The sequence below is a fragment of the Fukomys damarensis genome, unplaced genomic scaffold (genome assembly GCF_012274545.1).
Source record: "Fukomys damarensis isolate Sample0158 unplaced genomic scaffold, DMR_v1.0_HiC HiC_scaffold_24, whole genome shotgun sequence".
Lineage (NCBI taxonomy): Eukaryota > Metazoa > Chordata > Mammalia > Rodentia > Bathyergidae > Fukomys > Fukomys damarensis.
In genome coordinates this window covers 2,161,385-2,187,799 of record NW_022900936.1, presented here as the reverse complement: position 1 = coordinate 2,187,799, position 26,415 = coordinate 2,161,385, and the positions used below count along the sequence as shown (strand labels likewise).

At 56.8% G+C, this 26,415-nt stretch overlaps 1 protein-coding gene across 1 annotated transcript in view; it reads right to left on the bottom strand.

The window, feature by feature from the left end:
- Trpm2 (transient receptor potential cation channel subfamily M member 2) overlaps positions 1 to 24,175 on the bottom strand; it is a 49,408-nt gene extending 25,233 nt beyond the window's left edge. Inside the window, 14 exon segments of the mRNA XM_010636466.3 lie at positions 247 to 384; positions 3,054 to 3,203; positions 3,205 to 3,426; positions 3,622 to 3,743; positions 6,655 to 6,757; positions 8,936 to 9,136; positions 10,371 to 10,432; positions 11,491 to 11,671; positions 12,825 to 12,991; positions 14,705 to 14,885; positions 16,096 to 16,264; positions 22,784 to 22,872; positions 23,588 to 23,860; positions 24,081 to 24,175. Of these exon segments, the coding sequence (XP_010634768.1) occupies positions 247 to 384; positions 3,054 to 3,203; positions 3,205 to 3,426; positions 3,622 to 3,743; positions 6,655 to 6,757; positions 8,936 to 9,136; positions 10,371 to 10,432; positions 11,491 to 11,671; positions 12,825 to 12,991; positions 14,705 to 14,885; positions 16,096 to 16,264; positions 22,784 to 22,872; positions 23,588 to 23,860; positions 24,081 to 24,173 (2,151 nt within the window). The 5' untranslated portion in view covers positions 24,174 to 24,175.
- Between the last annotated feature and the right edge of the window lie 2,240 nt (positions 24,176 to 26,415).

The window sequence follows — 26,415 nt, the reverse complement described above, 5'->3', positions numbered from 1 at the left end:
CCCACAGTCTCCCTAAGGGGCAACATGAACCGAGCACATGTGCTGGTCCTCCGGGACCTGGTGGACCACAGGGACGGTACCCCCATGAGTCAGTGTGAACACAGCCCCAAGAAGAGTTCGCGTGGCAGACTTCCTGCGGCTAAGTTCCATGTCCTCCAGCGCTGTGGGCACTGCAAACCCTACTCCCATCTTCCACAGTCCACTTGCCTGGCCGCTGGCTGCCAGCCAACAAGGGGGTCTCGTTACCTGAGCCCAGATGATGCCTGCCAGCTCCCGACGATTCTGAACAACGGCCCAGATGAGCAGGTCCCGGACTGGGTCCATGGTGAAGCTGATGTGGCCCGAGGGGCGTTTGTAGAGGGACCGAAGGCTCACACCCTGCACCTGGTGGGCAATGGAGAGTCCGAGTCCCGCAGGGGCCGCCCTAGGGTCAGAACCCGGGGGAGTGGGGTCTGCAGGCCTGCCTGTCTCATCAGCAGCACTGTAGGTCATTCCTGTGCACACTAGTGTGAAGACCACCATCCTGGAGGCACCTGACAAGCTTCCTCAGTCAGATCCGATCAACACCTCTTCCAGTGCAGCAAATTCTAGTCAGGTGGGTGCACAGGTCTGTGGCTATGAGCTCTCGAGGGGACCTTACACCTTGTCTCCTGCATACGGAGCGACCCAAGGGGGCATAAGGATCCACTGCGGCCACAGGGCCACACTCAGCCCAGAGAGCCCACACAGCAGCGTGTGCCAGCTGAGCAGATGTGTTCTCAGATAGCCCAGAGACAATCGCCTGAGGTAGGGAGCACCTTTCCCGGGTTACATGCAAAATCATGCTTTCCACACGTGACCCTGGGAATTTCCTGAAAGCCTATCCTCATAAACTAGTTAATCTTGTGAAAATGCCTACACAGTTAAGTGTGAACTCCTACTCTAGGCCTCCCTAGACACATTCTGCTGGGACCTCCCATCAGCACCCTGGAACCAGAGTGGAACTATAACTACACGAAACCCAGCCACCACAGCGTCTCTGTCAGGGGTCAGGCGCCACTTGCTGGGCCAGTGGACAGACTAGAAACCATAGAGAAATGGAAAATTTTCTAGCATTAAAAAAACCAAAGTCATGCTGGATGTGGTGGCGCATGCCTACGATCCCACCTCAGGAGGCTGAGGCAGGAGGATCCCTCTGAGTTCGAGACCAGCCTGGGCTACAGAAGTGAGTTCCAGGTCAGTTTCAACTACATAGTGAGACCCTGTCTCAAAAAAACAAAAACATGATGTAGATTTAGCTCAGTGGTTCTGTTGCCTGCCTCGAAAGTGCAAGGACCCGAGTTCGATCCCTAGTATCAAAAAAGAAAAAGAAAAAAAATCAAAAGCAAATGTGATCTTCCAAAACATAGAAAACCTAAACAGAAATAATAAGGATAAAACTGAGTTAGTAGAACTGATACTCCAAAAGGCACTGGGCCCTGATGGGCTCACAGAAGAATCTTCAAACTGGCAGGAAGCAGTCTATTCCAGCCACATAAAACCTCCAGAGTAGAGCAAGAAAGAAATTCCCCAGTGGTTTCCACAGAGCCAATATAAACTGTTATGGAACTCAATGAATAAAGCACCCCAAATAAACTACAACCAAAAGCTTCACATGCTGATGCAAAAACCCCCAAAACACTGGCAGAATCCAGCACCATATAGACCTAGACTGCCCAGCACTCAAGTTGAGATTTGAAACAGAAGTAGAAGTGTGTTGCACTCTCAGGAAGTTGATGAAAATGGTTCACTAGATTCTTAAGTCAAAGAAGCCCAGATGGGTCCACTCACGGTTCAGTAGGGAGCCAGGATTGACACGGTCACATGAGTTTCACACACACGCAAAAGCCAGTTCATCCTCAGCCACTCAGCACCCGCTCCTGCGGCCCCACCAGGCCTGGCTGCAGTTCTCACACAGTCAGGGCTGGGACGCCACCTCCCCAAAGGTGGGAGCACAGACATGTGGGGAGCAGGACCAGAGCAGGAGGGTGATCCCCCTTGAAAGGCTTGCTACTGTTTGTAATTTCTCGAAGAAGTGTTAAGAGCTGAACTGTGCTCCCTAAAATTCCTACATTGCAGCCCTGACCTGCAGTGTGCCTGAGGATTTGGAGATGGAGCCTGCTAGGAGGTATAAGGTGGGACCAAAATCCTGCCCGTCACTTCCCACACGCTCATTCCATCATCTGGCCACTCTCTGAGCTCTGGAGTCCTCTTTTGTGAGCATCTTTACAAAATGTGATCAAAAGTATGCTGAGTGCTGCAGCCGACCGCCATCCAACAGAAAAGCAAGATCATAAAAACACAACGCTGCACCTCATCCACCGTATTCTTTGTTATCTGGCACCGTGTGACTCCCGGCTCCTCCCCAGAGTCAAAATGACCATGAAAGGGAAACGCTTTGAATCGATTCAGGACATGGAGGCAGCCGGGACAGCGCGGCTGAAGACACTCAGGAGAGAGGGCTCCAGAGCCGCTGCAGGAGGGGCGAGGAGGAGGGGAGAGACAAGTGTGCTTGAAGACAGCGGAGCACTGAGGAGGATTCATGGAAATATGTCTTTTATGTAACATTAAAAATGTAATGTTCACAGTGTTTTTCAATTACACCTTAAAATTAAGATGCAACGAAGGGAAAAAAAAAGATGCAAAAAAGGGCTGGGGATTTAGCTCAGTGGTTCTGCTGCCTGCCTTGCAAGTGCAAGGTCCTGACTTTGATCCCGGTTAGACAGGGTGCGCCCTAACCCACAGGACGGTCTCCTTACGTCAGGAAGAAGCACCCAAGATGACCCATCAATCTCTTGCCGCTCCTTGAAGACAGCAAGAGGGTGAGAGGTGCCACCTGCAGCCAGGAGCTGGAGCCTCACCAGGAAGTAGCCCTGCTGGGCCGTGAGCTCTGACGATGAGCAAAGATATTTCTGTGGTCACACAGCCAGAGTCTCAGGCTGGGAGCACCTCGCATCTGACAAAGATGACAGCTGAAGCACACAAAGCGCCCCGAGGACACAGCTCCCACCCCTCCACCCGTCACCAGCACGCACGTTGAGTTTGATGTGGGGCACGGGCAGTGAGAGCCGAGGCCGGTCGCCGTGCCGGGGCCGGGGGTACAGCGGCTGCGTGGAGTCCCCCAGGAGCTCGCGCAGCACCTGGGCCACGTGGTACATCTGTCACCTGGGCCACGTGGTACATCTGCAGGCGGGGCGCAGCGGGCGCACAGGCCAGGCGCTCCTCGGCCAGCACCTTCTGCAGCTTGCTGTGGAAGAGGCAGGAGGGCTCCAGGTTCTCGTACAGGTAGAGCAGCGTGTCCCAGGTGACCAGCTCCGCCAGCCGGACCCCGTTCTCCAGGAAGAGCTTCACGAACTCCGGCTTGTTGGAGATGAGCGCAGCTGTCATCGTGGGGTGCAGGTCTGAGGGCTGAGAGGACACCGCGGGGGGGCGGCGAACTTGTCGGGTCTGCTGCCCTCCCCATCCGGGAGGACGCAGCCCACCCAGGTCAGCACCCCCAAGGACAGGGCGGCGGCCCAGGCAGAGGATCCAGGCTGGCCTGGCCCCTGAGGTGAGGCTCCTACAGGCCCCGCACGTCCACCCTGGGGCGGCCGAGGAGCCAACCTTCCAGTGCCACTCGTCGGTGAAGATCTCGCTGCGGGCAATGTCCACGCGGTTCCATGCCACCGCCAGCTTCAGCTGATGGTCCCAGTTCTCGTGGCCAAAGTGGTCTTGGCTCCGCGAAGCTGCAGGTGAGAGGGAGTGAGCACTCGAGCCAGAGCTCAGGGAGGAAGGCAGTGAATCCAGCCCACAGCTGCGGCAGCCTCGTGGGGCCACTCGGGGAAGCCTTTTCCGTGTCAGGAATCGCTGCAGCTCACCCCATGTCCCCACCTCCTGGCCATGCCACACCCCGTGCCAGGTAGGAAGCAACGAAGGGCAGAGCTCGGCATTTAAAGAAGACACGGGGCTCTGAGAGGCAGCGCTTTACACTAACATTCAAAACTCAGAACTCCGAAAGCCGAGAGATTCCTTCTTTGCTCTTAGTTCTCTACTCCCTGCAGCAGCCACCTGGCCTTGGTCCTCAGGACGAGGGTTCCACCCTAGCGCCTCTTCTTTTCCTATTTAACTTTTGAATCGGGGGTTGTTATTTGGAGAAGAAAGAAAGAACTTTGACCCTTACCTCACACCACACACACAAGCCCCTCAGAGGTGGCCCTGCCCTGAACACAGAAGTCTATAAAGCTGTTACAATAGAGCAGGAGCAAGTGAATGTGGCCCTAAGATAGACACAGCTTCTTAGATAGGACACAGAAAATATGAACCATAAAAGAAAAAATTTAAAATTAAACTTCACCAAAACCTCAGCCTTCTGCTGGGTGTATGGTGCACGCCAGTAATCCCAGCACTTGGGAGGCTGAGGCAGGAGGATCCTGTGAGCTCGTGCCCTAAGATAGACACAGCTTCTTAGATAGGACACAGAAAATATGAACCATAAAAGAAAAAATTTAAAATTAAACTTCACCAAAACCTCAGCCTTCTGCTGGGTGTATGGTGCACGCCAGTAATCCCAGCACTTGGGAGGCTGAGGCAGGAATATCCTGTGAGCTCGAGACCAGCTTGGGCTACATGGTGAGTTCCAGGTCAGTCTCAACTACATAGTGAGACCCTGTCTCAAAACAAAAAAACAAAAAAAAACTTCAGCCTTCTACTTTTCAAAGATATCTTGAAAAAAACAGACATGAGCCACAAAGCAAGGGAAGATGTGACCAATGCATATATGCACAACAAAAAGGTAGTAACAGAATAAACAAAGAATGCCTACAACTCAAGAGGAGGACAAATCAATTAAAATGGACGTAAAAGACACGCACCAAGAAAGACAGAAAAGGGCCAAAAGATCCCATGAAATAATGCTGCACATCATTAGTCAACAGAGAAATGCAAGCCACACTGAGGCATCACGACAACACTCCCTGTGAGGGCTAAAAGGCCAAGACAACACCAAGTGTTGGCAAGGATGTGTTGAAACTGGAACTCTCACTCATGCGGCAAAAAGGTCAAATGGAACCATCGTTTTGGAAAACAGTTCCCTTCTCAGCAGAGGAGGGAACACCACTCTGACACACAGTCACAGGAGTGCATCTCCAAAACACCGCACTGAGTGACAGGAGCAAGGCTCGGGGGAATCTAATGTCCAACTGCACTGTGTGACTCTCTTCGTGTGGTTAAATACACAACACATAAAACATCATCTTAATCATCTTACTATGCACGGTGCAGTGGTACTGAAAATATTCCTAATGTGCAAGCATCAGCACCACCCACCTCCAGAACTACTCTTGGTTACTATTTACGTGGAATATCTTTTTCCATCCTCTTGCTTTCAATCTGTCCACATGGATCTAAAGTGAGTCTCCTGCAGACAGCACAGACGTGAATAGTATTTTTCTATCATGCTAGTCTTTGTCTTTTGATTGAAGAGCTTAAACCATTTATATTTAAAGTCATTACTGACAAGGACTTGTTTCCACCATTTAGTTATTTATTTTTCTATGTGTCTTACAGCTTTTCTCTATTCCCCATTTCCTGCATTACTGTCTTTTTCTGTGCTTAGTTGATTTTGGGGTGCAGTGTTGGGGATCAAGCCCAGGCCCCGATGCATGCTAGGCAAATGCTTGGCCACTGAGTCACTCTCTAGTGAAATGTCTAAATTCCTTTTTGCATATATTCTTTTAGCGTTGTCGTTGTGGTTACCATAGGGATTACATCAAATATCTTAAAGTTATAATCCTCTAACTTGACTGCATGAAGCATGCAGCGTAACATTAAAAAAAGCTCTGCTCCTTTAACCGTTCTAGCCCCATCCTTTTGTTGTTAATATCACAAAATCATGTTAATGCATCATGTGCCCTACAACTAGTAACTCCTTGAAATGCTTCAGCCTCTTAAATTATACAGAAAACAAAGTATACAGCTATAATATTCCCTTGCAGACTAATATTTTTTAATACAATCATCTCTTAAATTGTATAGAAATCAAAAATTGCAGTTAGAAACCACTGTGGCAGTGACACTAGATTTTACAACTGCCCATGCGTTTGCCATGCTGAGGTCCTTTTGCTGCACCCTAGGCTCCAAGTTGCTGCCTAGTGCCCTTTCATCCTCCCGGGTCTCCCTGGAGATCATGTGGGGCAGATCTGGGGCAGTGAGGTCCCTGAGCATTGCTCCAACTGGGGCTGCCTCGATTTCTCCTGCCCTTCTGAAGGACAGATCCACCAGATGCAGGATTCTCCACTGACAGTTTTCTTTAGTGCTCTGAACACACTGTCCCACTTACTGCCTTCTGGTGGAAAGCCCGTAGAGTCCTACTGAGGAGCCCTACTAGCTACACTCACCCTCCCTTAATGACCAAGACTGTTTGGCTTTGGCTTTTGTTCACTTGGTTACTGTGGGTCTCAGAGAGGACCTCTGGGTGCATCTTATCAGGGCTTGGCTGGGCTTCGTGGAAGGCGGGAGGGGGAGGTGGCCTGGCCCACACCAGCTGCCTACCATCCCGTGTGTCCGACAAAAAAGACTATGCCACCACGGGGCGGGCTCCACCTCCCCAGCGCTGCATTCTGGCCTCACCCCCACGTGCCCACTCCCCTTGGCCCTCACCTTTTAGCAGGGCCTGCAGGATGGCCACATCCACATCCTGCTGACCGTCTTTGCCTTCCCGGAAGACAGTCAGCAGCTGCCGCTTCCGGACAATGTCTTGTATCTGCAACAACAAACGTTTTCCAAGTGAGACACAACATGTTGAGTCAATGTCCTGCTCAGAAAGCCGAGGCCGCAGCCCAGAGCCCCGGAGCACAAGCCCTGCCTGCCTGGTGACCAGGGCAAAAGCCCACCTCCTCTCGCCTCAAATGGTAAAGACAACAGCACTTAAGGACCCACAGCGTCTGTAGGGGGAGAACACGACCAGGTGTGAAGAGTCCTCACCTAGCTGATGACACGGTATCTGCTGGGCATCCAGCATGGCTTAGTGTGAGGCTGCTTCTCCGGGACTCCTGCCTGAGCCCCAGCTGTTCCTCGCCCACCTGCCTACCTGTCTGTGTATCTGTCCATCACCCACCCCATCTATCCTTCCGCCTCTGGGAGTCCATCATCTGCCCACCCAGACATCCCTGACAACGAATCTGCCATGTTTATGTCTCGCTAGCTTTCCATTCTCCCATGTCTCCGTCCATCTATCCAGGCACCTACCCCTCTATACACGCGTCTGTCTGCCCCTCTAGCCATGTGTCTATCCACCTGCACATGTATCCCTCTGTCTGTCCATCCATCATCCATACACCCACCCATCCATCTGTCCACTCCTCTATCCATCCACTCATCCATTCACCACCTATCCACAGGTACCTACCCACTGCCCATGTATTTATCTGTATCATCTAACTATCCATGTGTCCATCCACCCACACACCCATTCATCCACTTATCTACCTGCCTATCTGTGGCCTGTTATACCGTCCTAGCAGCTACACCTGCTACCAGCTGCTCCTCCCTCAAACCCCTTCACCCTGTGGCCAAGGTGGGCACTGCACAACTGCGGCCCCCTACAGACTGCCTACTCTTCCTGAAGGAAGCTTCCACACCCCTCTCTCCCCTTGAGAACAGCCACACTGAAAGCAGCCAGCCCACTGCTGTCCCCTGGCTGTGGCTGCTGTGTGGTGCCCCCAGCAGGTGCTTGTGCCCACAGCCACACCTGAAGGCAACACCCAGTGCAGACCCACACCCCAGAGGCTGCAGAAGGAATGTCCTGGTCACACCTGTGCAGCAAGAATCACAGCACCTGGCTACCCCTCACCAGACTGAGGTGGGTGTGTGTCAATGACTGCTTTCAGAGCCTGGACTTGACAAGCGAGAGTGGACTGGAAACAAAATAAGCACCCTCACACAGCAGCAGAATAGATCTGGTTCTCAGAACTGCCTGAATAATTTATTATGTAGCTGGAAAAGGCCCCCACCTGCCTGACGGGTCCGACCACAGTGAGGAAGGAAGCAGAGAGGCTGCAGTCAGGCTATAGCTGGTGGCATCACAAAACCCCAAGCTCACATAGAATCATGTTATTTTCCTTCTGGACAAATACAATCTCACGGACCATCGAGCAAGATCACCCTGAGCCCCTGATAAAGCTGAAATGAGGTCACCATGCACCCGAGGTACCCGGTCACAGAGCCATTGCTTCCTAATCGACCAATCAGAGCCCATATCCTGGCTAGGTCCTCTTAGCCACCTGCAGTCCACGAGGTATGACCCATCACGGTCAGTCCCGTACACCACTGCGGTCTGTGACCAGTGTGCCCTGGTCATCCATGGGACCCAAATGCCACCCCCACGCCACCCCAAAAGCGCTTGCAGCTTTGTGTGGTGTCCAGCCTGTTCCCACCTGGCTTACCTTTAAGAGCATATGAAAGGCAAGAAGACACCAACTGCTTTGCCAACAACTTGTTGTGGGGGAAACAGGATGAGAGAAACTCCCACCCCACCCCAAATCCTGCCAGAAAACAGCATAGGTGCAGGAATAGCAGCAGGTCAGGTGACCGGCAGGTGCTGGGGGCTGGGCTGGGCTGGAGCTCTGGGCCTGGGGAGGGCTGACCAGCCACCGTCCTCTACACGGAGTCCCTGCAGAGCTCCTGGGGGGCACCTGAAATCCAGCCTCCGGGCTGAGGAGACAGCATTTCTCAGGCCACTCCACGGCTCCACATCCACTTACGATACTGCGAGGCCTGACCAGGCTGTGCCCTGCGCACCATGGACCCTGGAGCCCTATCCCCTGCCCCACCACCTCAGCACAGTGGGTTTCTCTCCCCTGAACGCCGCCCTTGACCCGCAGTGTCCCCACCCTGCGCTGAGCATTTCGTCCCGGGGCCTCTGCTCGGGCCCTCACCTTACCTTTTTGGTCCACTCCACGATCCTGCCCTCAGTGAAGGTCTCGAACAGCTCCTGGAACAGCTCGCCCAGCTTCTGCTGGATCAGGCCGATGGTAATGGCGGACACCGGCAGGCTGGCCACCTGCGCGATGACGTCGGCCACGCGGCCCGAGCCCTCCACGATGACGCAGGGCGTGCCGTTGGTGATGGCGTTGTAGATGGTCTGGAAGGTCAGGCCTGCGTGAGCTGACTCAGCCCCACCAGGCTCTGGTGCCGCCCAAGCCTATGCCCCTGAGGCAGTGGCCAAGACAGGGAGGACTCTATCCAAGCACTGCATTCACACTTGAGTGATGTCCACGGCTCCCAGGGCCACGCGGCCACAACTGACACCCTGTAGGGCACTTGCCTAATGTACCCCCTACTCGGGCCAGGAATAAAGGGCTTTGGGACATTGCCATGGATGGGCTGAAGTCTTCACGCATGGACCTGAAGTTACCAAGGCCCAGGGAGCCAGGAACTGGAGACAGCTCAGGGCCAGTGTGCACCATGGCACACTGCCAGCAGTGGGCCTGGGGCTGCAGGGGTGTGGACTCGGGGACTCTGCCTTTGGGGCGGGGGGATGAGACCAGAAGCTCCTCAGATTCCCGCCAGCCAGGAGGCCCAGGCTGTGTTCACCTCCTGGGGTCATGAGCGTGGAGCATTTTCTACAATCTACAAACAAAACACCCACAGCCTTGCTCCCATCTATGGGTTCCTCTAACTCAAGGTGTTGTGGCTTACATCTAACATCCCCCTAAAGCCTCAGGAAATCACACAGGCAGAATTCTAGAGGTGATCGGATCACGGGGTGCATAGCTGACTTGCTGTTAAGAGGTGAGGCCTGGTTAGAAGAGGTGGTCCCCAAAAGCATGGTTTAGAAGTGTGTGCCCCCCCGCTGGCTTCCTGTTCGCCATGCTGTGAGCAGCTCTCTTCCACCAGGCCACCCTGCCTCGGGGTCTCTGTAGGCTGGGAGCCCAAATCAACCTCTCCTCCTTTACACTGTGGGTTTGGGCACTGTGTCCCAGCCAAGATAAAGTGACTAAGCCAGACGGAGGTGGCCGGTGTGATGGGAAAGGAAAGCCAGACACCTCAGAGTGGGCTCCGGAGGAAGCACCGTGAAACGGCCACTCGAATAACCTGGCAAGTCTGCTCCTCAGACAGGGGCCAGGCCCAGGTGGGGTCCTGTAGGATCTGCCCCTTCCCAAGGGGCCCCTCCGCACCCAGGCCCACTTGGAGCCCCTCTGGTACCGCACAGGCCGAAGTCCAGCCACCTTCCCACTCCACAGCCTCCCGGAAATGTCCCCGTCACTTGAGGGCTCTCACTTGCTCTGCCCCCCAGGGACAGCTCGCCCTCCTCTGGTCAAACACCCTGGGCCTGCCTCCCGCCTCCCACCTCCCACACAGGCACCAGTACTCACGTGCAGGGTGCCGGGGCCGCCTTCCAGCACCACACAGACGATGGGGATCTTGATGGCCACACCTAGGGGGGACCTCACGGTGAGGGGGTCGTTCCCCCACCCCGAGGCTCCCACCCAATCACATGTGCTGGTGTCAGCTCAGGGGCAAGTGACGGGTAATAAACAGCTTCTAAGGGTGGCCAGTGCCAGCAGGCAGACGGTTTGCTGATTCACCAAGAATCCAAGAGCACCTGACAACACTTCTGTCTCTCACCTGTGGCCCGCCCAGCCCGGGCTCGCTTCCTGGGGTGGGAGGACCATGGCTGACTGAAGCTGGCGCCCGGGCTGCCTGTCTTTTCTCCCCAGGGGGCACCACAGCCAGCCTTCTCTTTTCTGCAGTCCCTCCATGGTGCCCAAGGGGGCGCCTCCAGCAGGGTCCTAACCCCTCTGGAGGGTGGATCCCAGGGGGAGCCCCACCCTCACCCTGCATCCACCCAGCAGCCAGGGTCCTGGAGACACCTCGGAACCCTCCCTGGGCAAACTCTCCACCCAAATGCAGCAGGCAGCCCCTGCCTTCACATACGCCCTCCTAGGCTGCTTTGGCAAACAGGATTCGCCTAGCGAGGGCTCCACACTAGGGACATACAAGGGACTCAGGTTCCCATCCCACCTGGGCCTGCAGCCAGACCATGGGACAGGATTCAACACAGGCACTTCAAGCCCTCTTGGATTCCAGTGCCCCAGGAAGCCAGAAATGGGCCACTCCAAGGCATCTGGGACAACCTGAGCACCGCCAAAAACACCCCTAAACTCAGGTCTCCAGCACCGTGCCCTTAATCTCACGTGAAACCCCATGTGTGAACCCAAGGTGCTGGCCCACCCTCGAGTAGGGAAGTCAAACTCAGACTTCCCAGGCTGTCCAGCCTGGTTTCTGAGGTGGCTGTGGACATTCTATCGCCAGAGCCATGCAGGCACGCTGTGGGCCACCCCAGGTGTCCATCCCTGGCTGAGGGCCTGGGGACAGTACAAAGGGACGAGGGACAGGAACACTGCACCGGCAGCCCTTGCCGAGACGCAGGTCTCGCGGCCTTGCCCAGCCCTCGGCTCTTCGCCCCAGGGTTTGCTTGGACTCCCCACTGACCTCCTCTTTCCTTCGTCTGCTCGGATATGAACTTCTCCAGCTGTGTCCGCAGGGGAATCTCCACCCCGTACTGGCCATGGGTCCCGTCATCCACCAGTATGAAGTGTGAGTGGTTGCAGTCCAGGCAGGTCAGGTTCCCCTGGCCCTCCTCATCCAGGACATACTCGGCAGGGAAGCCACCCTGGGGACAGAGCAAGGCCTCAGGGGACCAGGTGGCACAGAGCCAGCAGGGAGCGCCACACCCTGAGTGCAGAGGCAGAGGCTGGGAGGATGGGTGGCAGTGCCCAAAGAGCAGTCCTGGGCTCGGGAGCCTGAGAGTCGCCACGTCTGGGTGTGGCTAAGGCTGTGGTCCTGGAAGACCGACGCGGGTTGTCTGAGTGGGACCCCAATGCCATCACGAATCTTCATGAGAAGGGCAGAGAGGGGCTCATGGCAAGGAGGGGCCAGGGGCAGGGACATGGCCGTGACTGGGGGACGCCTGCAACCACCGGAGACCGGGTGATTTGGGAAACAGGAGGAGGGAAGGCGGCCTTGCCGCAGCCCTGACCTCGGTGGGAGGACACTGACTCTGGCCGGCTCCACACCGGCCGTGGAGAATTCCTGCTGCTGTCAGTGTCGCAGTGAAACCAGTGCCAGTTCAGCAGCTAGGAGTGGGTGCTGCTGTGACGAACCCTAAACATGTGGCTGTGGCTTTGGAATTGTGTGAAGGCAGAGGAGGGGGATTTGGGGCTTGTAAGAGGAAAAGTGTGGGCCTCCTCCAAGACTCGGGAGCAGTGGTGGGGACACCGACGGGGCGGCTGCTGGGGCAGCATCCTCCGCTGTCCACAGAGGACGAACAGCAGAGCCACAGGAGGCTGTGAGCCCAGAACAGGGGGAGAGCAGGGTGCTGCTCAGGCACCCAACCTCTCTGCCTCAGTTTCCCACTTCCATGCCCGCCGAAGCTGCACTGATCCACAGGAGAGGACGATGAAGCCAGGAGGGCCGCGGGTGCTCACTGTGCCCTGGCAGGCAGCGCCAAGGGACGGCATCCCCGGGCCTCCCTGACTACGGACTTAGCGCACTTTCCTCACTGTGCCAAACTTCGGTGTGCTCAGAAAATCCCACCATGGTCAGATTCTCTACGGCAGCAGCTTTTCCTGAGGTGCCAGGTTCAGGGTCTCTGTCCTCGGCCCCTGAGGGCGCTGACCACGCACTTCAGCCTGGCCGTCACCTCCTCCCTGTGTCCCCATCCTGTCCCTCTCAGAGCAGCTCTAGGATGGTGCCCCGGGGCACTGGGCCCCTCCCCGCTCGCCCATGGTGACTGTGGCTGCTCCTCCAACCCCAGCACCGCTCACCCTGGGATGGACCAGCCCCTCCCGGTTGTGGACCGTGCCCCAGGTGGCCACGCCAATGGTGATGACCTCTCCGTCCTTGTAGCCGCTGCTCAGGCTGAAGTCGCGCACCGCCTCACCCACCTGCTTCATCACGCCGGCGTGGGAGCCCCCGGTGATGACCCAGGCCCCTGCAGAAGACACAAGCTTGGGTCTCACCGTGCAGCCGACACGCGGAAACGGACCCCAGAGCCCGTGTGCTAGGGACGTGGGTCCAGTTGTGGGGACGGCGCGTGGGCTGACAGCTCAGGGCAGGGCAGGGGACACTGTCACGGTGTCCTCGTGCCAAGAGCCTCTGCATTGCAAAGACCGGGCAGGAGTGGGGCAGGCACAGGGACCCCGTCTTCCCCTCAGGCTGCCCCTCACCCCGCTGCATCCCCTCTGTCCAAGTCTCGGGTTTTGTAGGGTCCCTCTGATTTCTCCATCCCAGGGTGTGGGTGCACCGTGCCTCGCCTGCCACCATGTGGCTCTCAGCAGCCCTCAGGGGGACCCTCTTCCACCCACATCTGTCCTGGTCAGCAGCTGCCTGGGTCACTGCACACAGGAGGGTGGGAGGAAACTTGAGCTGGGCACCGTGAGCTCACACAGCTGCACCTTGACAGTCCCGGTGCCGATGGGTCTGTGGCCCAGCCAGAGCCCCAGAACGAGGCAGCACATGTGTGGAGCCACAGCCCTACCCTGTAAGCGACTGGTCTCTCTGCTGCTGGGGGTGGGGGTTGCTCTCAGGGCAGTGTGGACCAGAACCTCAGAAACGGGTGCCCAGAAGCCAGGGCTGGAGCTGAGTGTGGTGGTGCAAGGTTCCACCCTCGGGAACTGAGGCTGAGGCAGGAGATGTGCAAGTTTGAGCCCAGACTGGGCAATGTAGTAACTCAGAAAGATCATGTCTCAAAATAAAGAATTTTCAAAATTAAAATGTAAAAGGTTGGGTATGTAGCCCAGTGTGAAGGACCCAGATTCAATCCTCAGTAATGGTGGGGTGGGGGCACGGGTGCTTGTCATAAAAGAAACTACATATGGGAATGGCACTGGGGTGGGAAAATGGGCAGTAAAGAAGCTGGTAGTGAATGTTTAAGAGGTGCAGTGTCAAGCCAGACATCGTGGTTTGTGCAGTTGTGATTCCAGCACTCGGGAGGCTGAGGTAGGAGGGCTGCCACCAGTTCAAGGCCAGCCTGAACTTCATAGCGAGAAACTGTTTCCCAAAAGAAGGAAAAAGGAAAACCACAGGGTGAAGAGGAAGCAAAGACGATGCAGGCTGTGAGCATGCTTGTGGGAGGTGAGCCGCACTAGGCCAGGCCCTGCCTGACCGGGCAGAGGGCAGGGACGGAGGGAGCGGGCACAGCCTGGGCAATGCGGGCACACGGGTGGAAAGCAGCCGCTGCTCCCGCCACCGCCCCACAGAGGACCGAGCAAGGCACCGCAAGCGGCTCAGACCCCGCATGGCACAGACAACACAGTGAGGCCACAGCACCCTTCACGGAGCCAGAGGCCTGGAGGGCCACGCCACCCGGCCTCACAAGGGGCCTCAGCCCTGTACAACCCACCCGGGCCACCTAGGTCTACCAGGAAGGCCACCCCCAGGGAGCCCAGTGTTCTGGGACAGTGGCCTCCCTGGCCTGCAGTGCAGCCAGGCGCTGTGGGTTCACACCACACGTGTGGCCTGGGGCCGCCATGGCTGTCACCTCGGTGCGGCCTGGGGAGGTTACTGAACACTGAGGAGGTGGCCAGGCATCCCAGGAAGAGCCATGGGCAGTCAGGAGTGAGTGTCTGGCCTCTGCCACCAAGGCTCTTCCGGCCTCAAGGCCCTCACCCCCTGGCCCTGCCCACTCAGTCCAGCCCGCACCCACCTGTGGTCTGGGCCACCTTGACCAGGCCTCTCCGGAAGATGCTCTTGAGCCGAAGCTTCATGTTGAAGTTCTTGGCCCCGCCAGTCACTGAGATGAGGAGGTTAGGGACGTCCAGGCCCCAGTGCTGGGTCATGAGGTGGTAGATCACACTGGAGGGCGTGTCCTGGGACACTCGGACGTACTGCAGGAGAGCCGGGGGACCCTAAGGGGACGCTCCGGTGGCACCCTCGCCCTCCTCAGCCCCTGCAGTGGGTGCAGGCACATCCTTCATCCGGGTCCCAGTCCCTGCACCTGAACCTCCTTCCACTGGGTCCCCAGCTCACTACCAGTGTGCCAGGCCTGTCCTGACCTCACCCTCCTTGGCCACCCCTGCTGGGGATCCCCAGCTCCACACACCCAAGGGGCCCATCGAGAACTTCTTCTGCCTTGGTTTCTGGCTTCCTGGCCAGGGTCCCCCAGACGGGCCCATGAGGATAGAAGGGGGGTGGCCCAGAAAGCCGTGGGCATCCCCAGAGCACACAAATTCTTGCAGTGCCAGGTTGCAATCAACCTCACGGCAGCGGCTGCTGTCAGCCCTCAAAGCAGCCAGTCCCCAGTGAGCACGAGTCCTGGCAGGCCCTTTACTGTGGGGCCTCACAACCCCAGAAGGAGAGAGGCTGAAGAGCTGCCCTCGTGGGGATGCCCAGGCTGTGGCAGGACAGAGGTCACACTGGCCACACTGTCATCCCCACCAGTGCCAAAGTGGCCACGTCCCTGCTGGCGGCCACCCAGAGGAGGCCGAGCCAGTGGGCATCACCGTGAAGGGACCAGCTGTACTCAAAGCCCCCACACTACTATCCACCATGGCCTTGGGTAAGGAGGCCTCGCCTCCCCTGGTCACTCACACTGCCCGTCCAGTGAAGGTAGGGACAGATGCTCAGGGCCATGGGAGGCTGGGTGGCGCTTGACTGTGAGGCCCCATGCCTGGCACGGCCTCCCTCAGCCTCCGGCCAAGTGGACGTCACCATGAGGGACACTCGGGGGTCGAGAGAAAAGATCACACACAGCTACAGAGGCTCAGAGGCTCCAGAGCCCAGCATGGAGATAAAAGGCACCAGCACCCCCATCCCCACAAGACAGCCTGCAGAAGCAGCATCGGAGGCTTCTGGGAGCCTTGCGGGACGCGGGAAGCCTGCTCAGCGGCCACAATCCAGCCTTACCGCTCCAGCCACACTCCCTGGGGAAGCCCCACTCACCCCCACTCCACTCAGCAGATTCCGGGAATTCTTAGGCCCCACCCCACCCCGTCCTTAGCACAGGGGGATCTGTGCTCCTGGCTTCCCACCAGCCTCCACCTCACCCCAGGAAATCCGTCCCAGGACCACCACAGCGCTGGGCCCAATGGAACCAACCTTCCCCACTTTCTGGCCCAGGCCCGTGAAGACGATGTCCCCAAAGGCGTCGGTTGGCATCTCCTGGACATGTTTTTTCGGGTCCCACTCCTTGCCCTGGAAGGCATGGGGCTTGGTGGCCTCTTCCAGGTGCTGCTCGCGGGTGTAGCCACACTGGCAAACCACCTTCCTGTGAGGACATGGAGGTACCAGAGGGAATGAGGTCCCTGCTCCTGAGGGGTCGGGGTCCAGGGGAGCCAGGGCTTTCACCTGCCCAGCAGGGCCACATCTCAGCCTTGGTGTCACAGGAGGCTGCACAGGAGCCGTGAAAAGTCCCCACCCTCCCTGGTAGGCGACACCAGCAGGGGCCAAGCGGGCACCGGAACTCCACAGCCCCGGCAGTGACAAGAAGTCCTCTCCACGGTATGTCCGCTGAGTTCCAAGGGGACCTTGGACTCCCAGTGTGCAGTGGGGTGCTGCCCCCGCCCCCTCGAACATGTCAAGACCTGCTAGAGCCGGAGACCCGAGCCTTACAGCGAAGCTGAAGTGCCGAGGCCTTGATTAAAAGTCAGGGGTGTCTGAGAACCAGGAAATCCTCAAGGAGAGTGAGAGAAGGCAATCGGTGGCCACCACAGCAACATTTGAAAACAGTCACCTTAAAAATGCGTCTGTGAGCAAGTAGAAACAGTCTGGGAACAGAGGAAGAGACGGAAATTTTACAGATGAAAAATATGGTGTTTGACATTTTTTTTTGAGCGTAGGAGAAAAAAAGTGAAAATGGAAGGAAAAAATGGAAACAAAGCTTCTGTAGGGGAGGAAAGGGGGCTTGAGGGAGGGAATGAAATAAAATAAAATAAAATGCATTTTTTAAAAAACAGTGCATGTGGCTGGGGATTTAGCTCAGTGTTTCTGCCGCCAGCCTCACACGTGTGAGGACCTGAGTTTAATCCCCGGTACCAAAAAAACTATAAAAAAACAGCACATGGACTCAATTGCAGAATGGAGACGAGAAAAGATGACTCAGTGAACTAGAAAAGAAAATAACAGAATTACCTAATAAAAGCAACCAAGAGAAAATAAACCAAAAATAAGGTCCCAGAGCAGTGGGACCTGAAAGACTGTGACAGGAGACCAAACAACCACATCATCAGAAGAAAAAGGACAGAGGGTGAGCCTGGGGAAATAAGAAACAATGCCCCCAATTCCCTGTGATTGATTTAAGATACACAAACCCACAGGGCAACACTCTGAAACTGGACGGGATTAACCCACAGAGATGAGTTGAAAGGTACAGCACTGCCAAACCTGCAAAACCAAACCACAAAAGAAGCCCTGGCAGTGGAGGGACAGAGATGACACCTTTCCTACAGAAGGAAAGCGCGCAGACAAAACCAGAAGCCTAGCAAGCCAGAAAGAAGTGTGCTTGAAAGGGCACAAAGTGCCAACCTAGAATCCTGTATTCCACAAAACATCACTCGGGCACGAAGCAGAAACCACAGCTCCTCTGCCAAAGCAAGACCACGGGGACTGCGACCAGCAGAGCTGCCCTAAGAGAGTGGCTACTGGAGGTGACCCAGGCAGAAAGGAAAACAGGAAGGAAGAAGAAACGGTGGAAGGAGTAAAAACTGGGTGAATGCAACATATTTCCCTTCTAAATTCTTTAAATTATGTTTGATGGTTGAAGTAAAAACTGTAACCCCACCTGTCATGGTTTCCAATGTCTGTAGAAGAAATATTTTAAACAATGATAAATTAGGTAAAAGGGGGTGATGTTTCTACATTCAAACTGGTAAAATATCAACACCAGTAAATTATGACAAGTTACGTAATACAATACCAAAAGCAGCTGCTTCAAAAAAAGCTACAGAAGGAGATTCATTCAGAGCTAGCGTGGCTGAGCCAAACTATAATTTTTTTAAAATGTTCAAGTAAACTGCACAAATGCAGGGGAAAAAAGAAAGAACAAACAGAAAATAAAAACAAGATGGCAGACTTAGTCCTAACATTAAAACTACACTAAATGTAAACGTCCTAAGTATACCACTTAAAAACCACAGACTGACAGAGTGGGATAAAAAGTAAGATCCAGTTACAGGGGTACCTCAATTTACACACTAACTTTGTCTTATGATTTTGGAGAAGATGGCTGCGTTTATGTTTGTGTGGGGAAGACAGCAGTGGCTGTGTGTATCACCCAATGTGGAGTTTGTGAATGGAAGCAAACTTTTTCTGAATGCTTTTGTTTGCAAGACAGAAGCATTTGTGAACAGAGGTATTACTGCATTCATTATCTGCAGAAGTCTCACTGCAAACATACTGGCACGTTGAAGAGGAAAGGACTGTTCAGCTGTAACACAGACAGGAAAAAACTACATGAATACACGGAACTGCTTGTTGGGATCTCAGGATGTTACACCAACCAAAAATGCACAAGTCAGTGACATGACGTCCCGAAGTGATAAAACTGCAGGAATGGGAGAGGCAGGGTGTGACCACGAGGGGAGGTATGGGGAGATCTGCGTGGAGGTGGAGCAGCAGTGGGTCCTGATGCTGGTGGTGGCCTCACAAACCCACACATGATGAAAGGACCTAAAGCGAGGTGCGTGCACTGCACAGTGCTGACTCCTGGCTTTGATACCATGCTGTAGTTGCGCAGGACGGAACCACTAGGGGACGTTACTTGCGGTAGCTTTGAAACTTCCTTTAAATCTGATTCCAAGGTATAGTTGAACCCACAAGATGGAGGCTCAGTGCTGAAGGGACTGGAGCTGCAGCACACGGCCCCTCAGTCTCCCAGGGCCCTGTGGGGTGCACCTGGCCATGAACGAAGGCGCCCACCTGGGGAGCTGGCCCTGCTTCATCCTTCCCTGCTGGAGAGAAGAGGCTGCCTGTCAGCTGCCACCCTCCTCACTGTCCTCCTCTTTGTGGACTGAAACCTTTTTATTCCTTTACTGCTATGACTGGAACTTCAGGATTGCAGAAAGATGAACACATAGAGGTTCTTTATCCTTTGTTGAATTAAGAATCCTCATTTATTTGGACTACTTTCTGCTAGTGCCGAATGACCTAGAAGATTAGGTACAGATGACATGAAGTAGAAGGTCTAAAATCAGATGAAACCTGACCCAGTTCTCTTCCACCAGGAATAGAACTTGGGTTTCTGTGCCACTTGTCAACTTCGGGATGGTAGGTGTTCCTGAGTCTCAGTTCTCCATCATTAAAATGGGAAAAGATAGCCGGGTGTGGTCACACGCCTGTAATCCCAGCCCTCAGGAGGCTGAGGCAGGAGGATCGCTGTGAGTTCCAGACCAGCCTGGGCTACCTAGTGAGTTCCAGGTCAGTTGCAACTACATAGTGAGACCCTGTCTCAAAAAACAAAAAAAATCCAAAATGGGAAAAGACAGAACAGGAAACGGAAAGACAAATATGAAACAGGGAGATTCAGGGATGGCAGGAAGGGAGGAGGGGGAGAGAAGGGAAGCAAGGAGAACGGAGACGTGTCACCTACACACGCCAGCTCCCCACGGAGGATGCAGTCACTGTGGGCCACAAACACGGACTGACAAAAATAAACATCTTAGAAATGGAAAAAATAATCTACTCCGGGCCCAACCCCAAGGTACACTGGGGAACTTGCAGGCCAATGCAGTGTGACCTCACTCACAGGTGGGGACTGGGTCAAGCCCTCGTGACTTTGGTTTTGTTTTTGTTTTGGTACCAGGGATCGAACTCAGGCCCCTGCACTTGTGAGGCTGGCGGTGTTTGGGGTTGTTTTTTTTTTTTAAATATTGGCATTGAGCCCTTTACACTGAGCTATATCCCAGCCCTTTCTTATTTTTTACTATGAGACAAAGCCTCACAGAGCTGCTAAACACCCCAAACTGAGCGTGACCATGGCAGCTTCCGGGGTCTGAGCCCCCCGGAATGCCGGGACTACAGGCCTGCCACACATGCCTGACCCCGCGCTGTATTCTGGCCCAGTGCTGCTCCAGGTGTTCCCCTAGATGTCTGACAGTAAGCAGGTGACTGTGGACCTCCACCGCAGCCTGGAGCCCACATGGAGCAGGAAGCTGCACAGGCCCGCTGACCAGACACGAAATCAGAGCCCCTGCTCCAGAACACATGGCCCAGACAGGCAGGAGGCGGGATGACAGCACCTGGGTCCCTGGCTCCTGCCTGAGGGCAGCTGGGGCTCTCTGAGCACCCCTGTCCGGCTCCTGAGGGCTCCAGAGCTCCCCCAGTGCGCTGCAGGTGAGGGAAGGGCAGTGGCGTCCCCATGGTGAGCGGGAAGAGGCGACGTGACAGGGCAGCAGTGGTGGCAGTGAGCACGGAGCACATCTGTACCAAGCTAAGGACGGCCATCAGGTGTGGAAACAAGAAGACAGTGGAGTCAGGGGGCCGGGGTTCCCACCTGGGTAAGAGACCGGAAGGTTCTGAAGTGTTGGGTGAAAACCTTTCGGGGGATTCGGCTCATCTGTCTCCAGAGCTGTGTCCCCGCGGGAGGGGCATTCACCCCGCACCCGGTCCTGTCTGCTACACACAGCAGTGAGCGGCAGCCACCCGGCAACATCCAGGAAGACCCTGGGTGGCCTGGGTTCCCTGAGTTCTCTGTGCTCCTGGCCAGGCTGGCCTCTGCATACAGGGCTCCCCATGCCAGAGCACAGGGGGGCTTCTCAGGCCCAGCCTGCTCCTAACGTGCTTCACACTGGCACCTGCCCTCCTGCTGGGGGCCGCTGGGCAGGGCACAGGGTACTGGTTCTCTGGCGGGATAGGCACTGGCAGGCACCAACGTCTTCACCAGGTCAGAGGAAGCGCTGTGATCTCAGCCTCAGCCTGAGCACTGCTGGGTCCGGCAAGCTAAGTCATGCCGCCTGCACAGACCTCACACAGGACGTCCCCGCCACCGTGGCACTGTGGAGCCAGTGTGCAGGACGTGCCCAGCGCCCGCAGCAGCAGACTTCAGGCCCTGCACCCCTCCCAGACATGTCAGGATGCAGGGGCCTCCCCTGTTCCTGAGTGGGGTCCTTTGTCCTTTCCTGCACAGCTGTCCTTGGTATCACGGGAAATGAAACCACAGAACCCCACAGGCAGCAAAGCCTGCCGGTGCCTGAGCCTCTTACACAGAACTGTGCAGCATCTTCCTGGGCCCTGTGCCGCTCCTCCTGTGAGGGCCACGCCACCTCTGGGTGACTGTCACCTTGCAGTGGGCACCGTGAGTCCCAGTTACACTGCACTGCTCAGGGAACAAGGGAAAGCCCCACGTGCTCGGGACAGACAGCGTGCTTTGTTCTGTCTCGTTTCCAGAACTTTCCCACCCGGCTCTGGCTGAGTCTCAGGCTATCGATCTGTGACACAGAGGTGCTGTCACAAAGGCAGCTGTGACCTGGAAATAGGTCAGGTGCCAGGTGCACTAAGGACACCGGTGCAGCTGTGAGCCTGGCCTGGTGGCCACTCCCTGTCTGTCTTGGTCACTTCCCTTGTGGCTGGAACACAGTATCCAACACCCACAGCTTAAGGGAGCAGGGGTTTATTTTGGCTCATGTTTCCATCCACAGGGCAGCAGGGCAGCAGGGCCTGGCGCAGGAGAGCTGCTCACCGAATGGCGGACAGGAAGCAGAGAGAGAGGAGGAGCCTGGGAGGGAGAAAGACCACCTCGTCTCCTAACAGTACATGCAGCTAGGAGCTCATCAGCGGATTAATGCACCCATAGTACAGCACCCCCATGATCCGATCCCTCATCAAAAGTCCCCCAGGAGCATACAAGGCTCTGTGCCACTCACACTGAACACAACACTCCCTCCAGGACCTGCTTCCGCTGCCCTCGGGGGACAGCGAGGCTGGCAGCTGAGGAGGAGCCAGCCGGAGCACGAGCCCCAAAACCTCAGTACACAGAGCACCTGCAGAGTCCCCACCGGGTGAGTACAGGGCCCGGAGGTGCTGTTATCACTTCCCGTCCATTCCTGCTTCCCACCACAGGACGCAGCTCCTTCCCACCTCAGTCAGTAAGTGGATGCCAGCTGTTTGCCTGGCACAGGGAGGGACCAGACAATGCTGCCTTGGTCCCGGCCCCGAAGAGCTTGGCGGTGAGTGGGGGAGACAAGGGTGAACCCCAAATGACACCACGGTGGCCAGAAGAGGGGGGCTGAGCAGTGGCCGGGGCAGCTACAGGGCACACAGAGAGGCAGCGTCTGCACCAGGCCTGGAAGGCTAAGTAGGAGTTTCCCCTGGAGGAGGAGGGTCAGGAGAAGATGGCCCGCACAGAACAGAGTAAAGGACGCTGCTGGAGGGAGAGGGCCAAATGAGCCAGAGCACAGCCGGGGGTCTGAGTCCTAGGGGCAGCATCCGTCCTGGGGCTGTGCCGCACATCTAGAGGTCCCCTAGGCCTCCTGGGACTGTGGGGGCTTTGGAAGGTGACCGGACTGTGAGGCTGACAGCCGCTGACCGTAAGTAGGAGGCGGGGCCTGGTCAGAAGAGGCCGTCACTGGGGGTGCAGCCTGGAAGGGTGAATCTCCCTCCCTGGCTCCCCCTTTCTCTGCTTCCTCCCCACCTTTCGGGAGCAGCTCTCCCGAAGCCCTGGAGCCAGCCCGGACTGAACCCGCCACAAACAGTGAGTGGTGGGTGTCAGACGTGAGTGTCCAGCAATGGGAAAGCTCACTAAGGCGCTTACTCGGGACCAGGGGAAAGGGGTCACACAAAACACATCACTTACCCAGCATCGGATAGTTTGGAGCTTTCCACAAAATACACACACTCTTTCTTCTTGATGTTTTCCGGAATCCACGAACTCAGATGTTCTTGCTGTGGGTAGAAAGAGCACTTTGAGATCCTAGGTTGTCAAGTCACGACCTGCCGGAAGTGCTCAGCCCCGGGCCTCCCTCCAAGCTTGCAGAGAGGGGCCCAGCACAACACCCACCGAGGTAAGATACAAGCGGATGGCTGTCCAGGGTGGGTTCAGGAGAGGGGGACCAATCTGTGATGTTTCCTGTCCGACCCAATCAGAACATGTGCCTCACAGCCACAACATCACCTTCCTCGAGGTAGTGGTGTGACAGAAGGGGTGCAGGGGGCGACCCCTGCTTTGGTGCTTGCTGTCGGAGACCGGCAGACCCTTCCCACCTGCAGGCCCAGGCCACTACAACATCCAAGTGTGCTTTCAACCAGGTTTATCGAGAGCGCTGGCCACCACAACAATAAAGGACAGGAAATCACGGTGCAGTGGGGTGCAGAGGGGGAGCCCCCCCAAGCACAGGACACATTTCCCAGCCAGACCGCAAGGGGAAGTGACAGTGCGGTCCCCAAGGGAGAGGTCCAGCCCCTAGGCCTCCCAGGCCCTGACAGAGGGTGTTTCTGGGCCGCAGCCCTGGGCTGGTGGCCCCGCTCTTCCCAGACAGGAAGCATATGCCCACCCCGAGGTCACTACTGAGCCCCCAGGGCTGATCTGGCCAAAGTAGCTCCCTGGCCACCTCCACCTCGGTGGCCGCACGTGCTGGCTGGGGACCCCAGGGAAGCCCACCTTCTCACTGCTGCCGAAGGGACACTGCAGCCTCCTGCTCTTGCACAGGCTGCTGTTACTCCGCCGGAGGTTGGGGACCAGGCCCAGGTCGGCCACCCTCCTGGGCTGTACCCCGAAGCTCTCCTCCTGCTCGGAGCCGGCTTTTCTGGGGGCTGAGGGCTCCATCCCGGCCCACAGCGCCAGCTTCTTCCTGTCTTCCACGTCCTCAGGGCCAGCTTCTCTCCGGCTCTCGAGGCCCAGGGCTCTGGAGACACCACAGGGTGGAGGGAGCGGCTGAAATAGAGCAGAAAGAGGAAGGTGAGGCGGATGTCCTGAAATGACTGGCCACATGTTTCCTCACAGGGCCCCCACCGAGTCTCCCTGGCCAGTCTGCTCACTCGCCCCGGCTGCCCGGCTCTGTCCAGCCTGGAGGACACTGGGCAGTGTGGAAGTACACATTGTGGGGCCCGTGTCCATTCACTCGGGCACAACCTTAGGTCACTGTGCAGCCTACCTGCCTCTGAGACGCCCGGAGAGCCCCAACCGGGGACAGGAGGGACACGAGCAAGGCCTCCACATGCCCTGTGTGCACCCCCAAGTTCCGCATCTCACGACTCCAGACACGAGTTCGCTTCTTTCACTTTCCAGAAAGAAAAGAGAAGCCCCCACCGCCCACGGAAAGTCCCGCAGCCCTCATCCTGAGGGGCGAGTGCACGGGTCAGAATGAGCCCGGTTTTCTCATCCCGCCTTCTCTCCTCAGGCCATCTCGGGGCCACAGAAGTGAGAACACATGGATTTGAGTCCTGCAGGCTCCCCTGCATCGTGGTGCCCTGGCTGTTTTGGGGACATCGTGAGGCAGTGTGGAGGGATGTGTGTGCCGGGGCTCTTATTCTGCCCTGATGGGGGTGGTCTCGGCAGGGCTGAGGCGGCCCACTGGCCCAAGCCTTCAGTCACATCAAGTGGTCACCAGACAACGTCCCTGCCCATGCACTGACCACCTGCTCCCTGAGCCCCATGCCAGGCCCCACAGCTCACACTTAGCTCTGGGGCCTCAGCTGACCTCAGAGAGGTTCTCAGTTTCCCTACTCCCCACCTCCTTCCCCGTGCCCCTCACCCGCACTCATCCCGAGACTCAAGCCTAGATCTGGGAGAAGAGGGGCCATGCCATGCCTGGTGGCTTTCAGGGTCCCCTGCTGCCCTGCACAGCAGCTCACCTGCCCCCCAGCCTGCTCCTGAGGCCAGCAAATAAGTGAGATGTGTTCTCACGTGACAGAAGAGGGCAGGCCAGAGGGACATGGCCTAGAGGTGGCAGGCCTAGGACAGGCCCCTCAAAATGCAAGAAATGAAGGGGGCCAGAGCAGGGCTGAGTGAGTGCCCAAGGATTTGTCTGTCTTAAGGACCCTGAAGTGTTCCTGGTCATGTTACGAGGGACAGAGGTGCAGATCCAAAACGGGGCACCTCCAGGGAGTAAGGAAAGGTGTCAATTCGTTTGTTAGGTCTCGGAGCCAAAGTGACCCCACAGAGCAGTGACACCACACAGTTGGGACACTGGTGCCCAGCCCTGCTGACACCGGCCGCCTGGCTCCACCCCAGAGCAAGGCCCCCCGCTCTGCCTGCCACAGCCTACAGCGCCAGACATCAGGGAGGAAGCACTCTGTGGAGACCCAGCCTCGGGCTGAGAAGAACTCATCTGTGAGGTTCTCCCATGGCCAAAGCCCAGGAGCCGCTGGCCATCCACAAGGACAGGAAGACACCGCACCACCCCAAGTGACTCCTCTGAGAAAATGGAGATGAGCCTTGTGGGACCCCAAGAGTGAGTGTGGGTGCACAGAGGCACCAGGCCGGCCCTTGGCGCACCCCCAGACGTCTGCAGCCTGTGCTCCTCACTCAGCCGCTCCTCCAGGCCGGCCCTGCCCCACCGCTGGGACCCAGCTTCCCCACTTTTCAGGCAACCACTGCCTCGGCACACCCACTGGGGCCTTGCGTGGGCTTTTCACACCCCAGGTGCACACAGCCCCAATGAGTGGGGGCGGATGGGTTGGGGGGTCTGGGGCCAGGGCTGACGGCGACAGCCTTACAAAGGACAGTGCCACCACAGCCTTCTCTGGGTTCCTCTACACACAAGCAGGAGGCTGGGCACACACTCCTAACAGCCTCTGGTCACCCTGGCTTGCAGCTAAAATTCTCCAGAAGCACCTGGCACAGGCGTGTGTGCTGAGCACACCTGGAGGTTGAGGGACGGACAGACCCCTAACCAGCGAGTGACTGCACTCACCTGGACACAGCGCTTACAAAACTCCTATCCACTCCGGGAACCTAAATCTGCTGCCTTGGAGGAAGCAGTTGGGGCCCCGAAAGGGGCTTCCCCTCCCAGTGAGCTCTATGGAGACCCCAGGAAGAGTACAGATGCGTGGGAGGGCACCGCCCCACTTGTCCACCTTGGCCGAGGGCAGCAGCTCCCCTGCCGCGGGTCCTGCTGGCACCACCCCCTCAGGAAGGACACAGCCAGAGAAGACTGGAGCAGCCTCTCCACGCCCGACGTGTACCTCCGGGGTACCCGGGTACCCAACCCCAGCCCAAAGGAATCCCTGGGAAATAGAAGACATAGAAGGGGCTTTATCTGTGGATGGCCTCGTGTGCATGCCACCTGGTGCCTGGGGCAGCCCCAGCTCACTGTCCCTCATTGTGAACACCACCTCTGCCCTGTCGCCCACACCCTCATACCCTGGCCTTAAACAAATCGCTGGGCATAGGCGCGGGTGAAGGCACGGGGAGGTACAGCGGGCCCCGGGGCCTCCTGAGAGGGTCCGGAGCAGGAGTCCGAGAGCCCCAGTCCCTGCCGCCTCCAG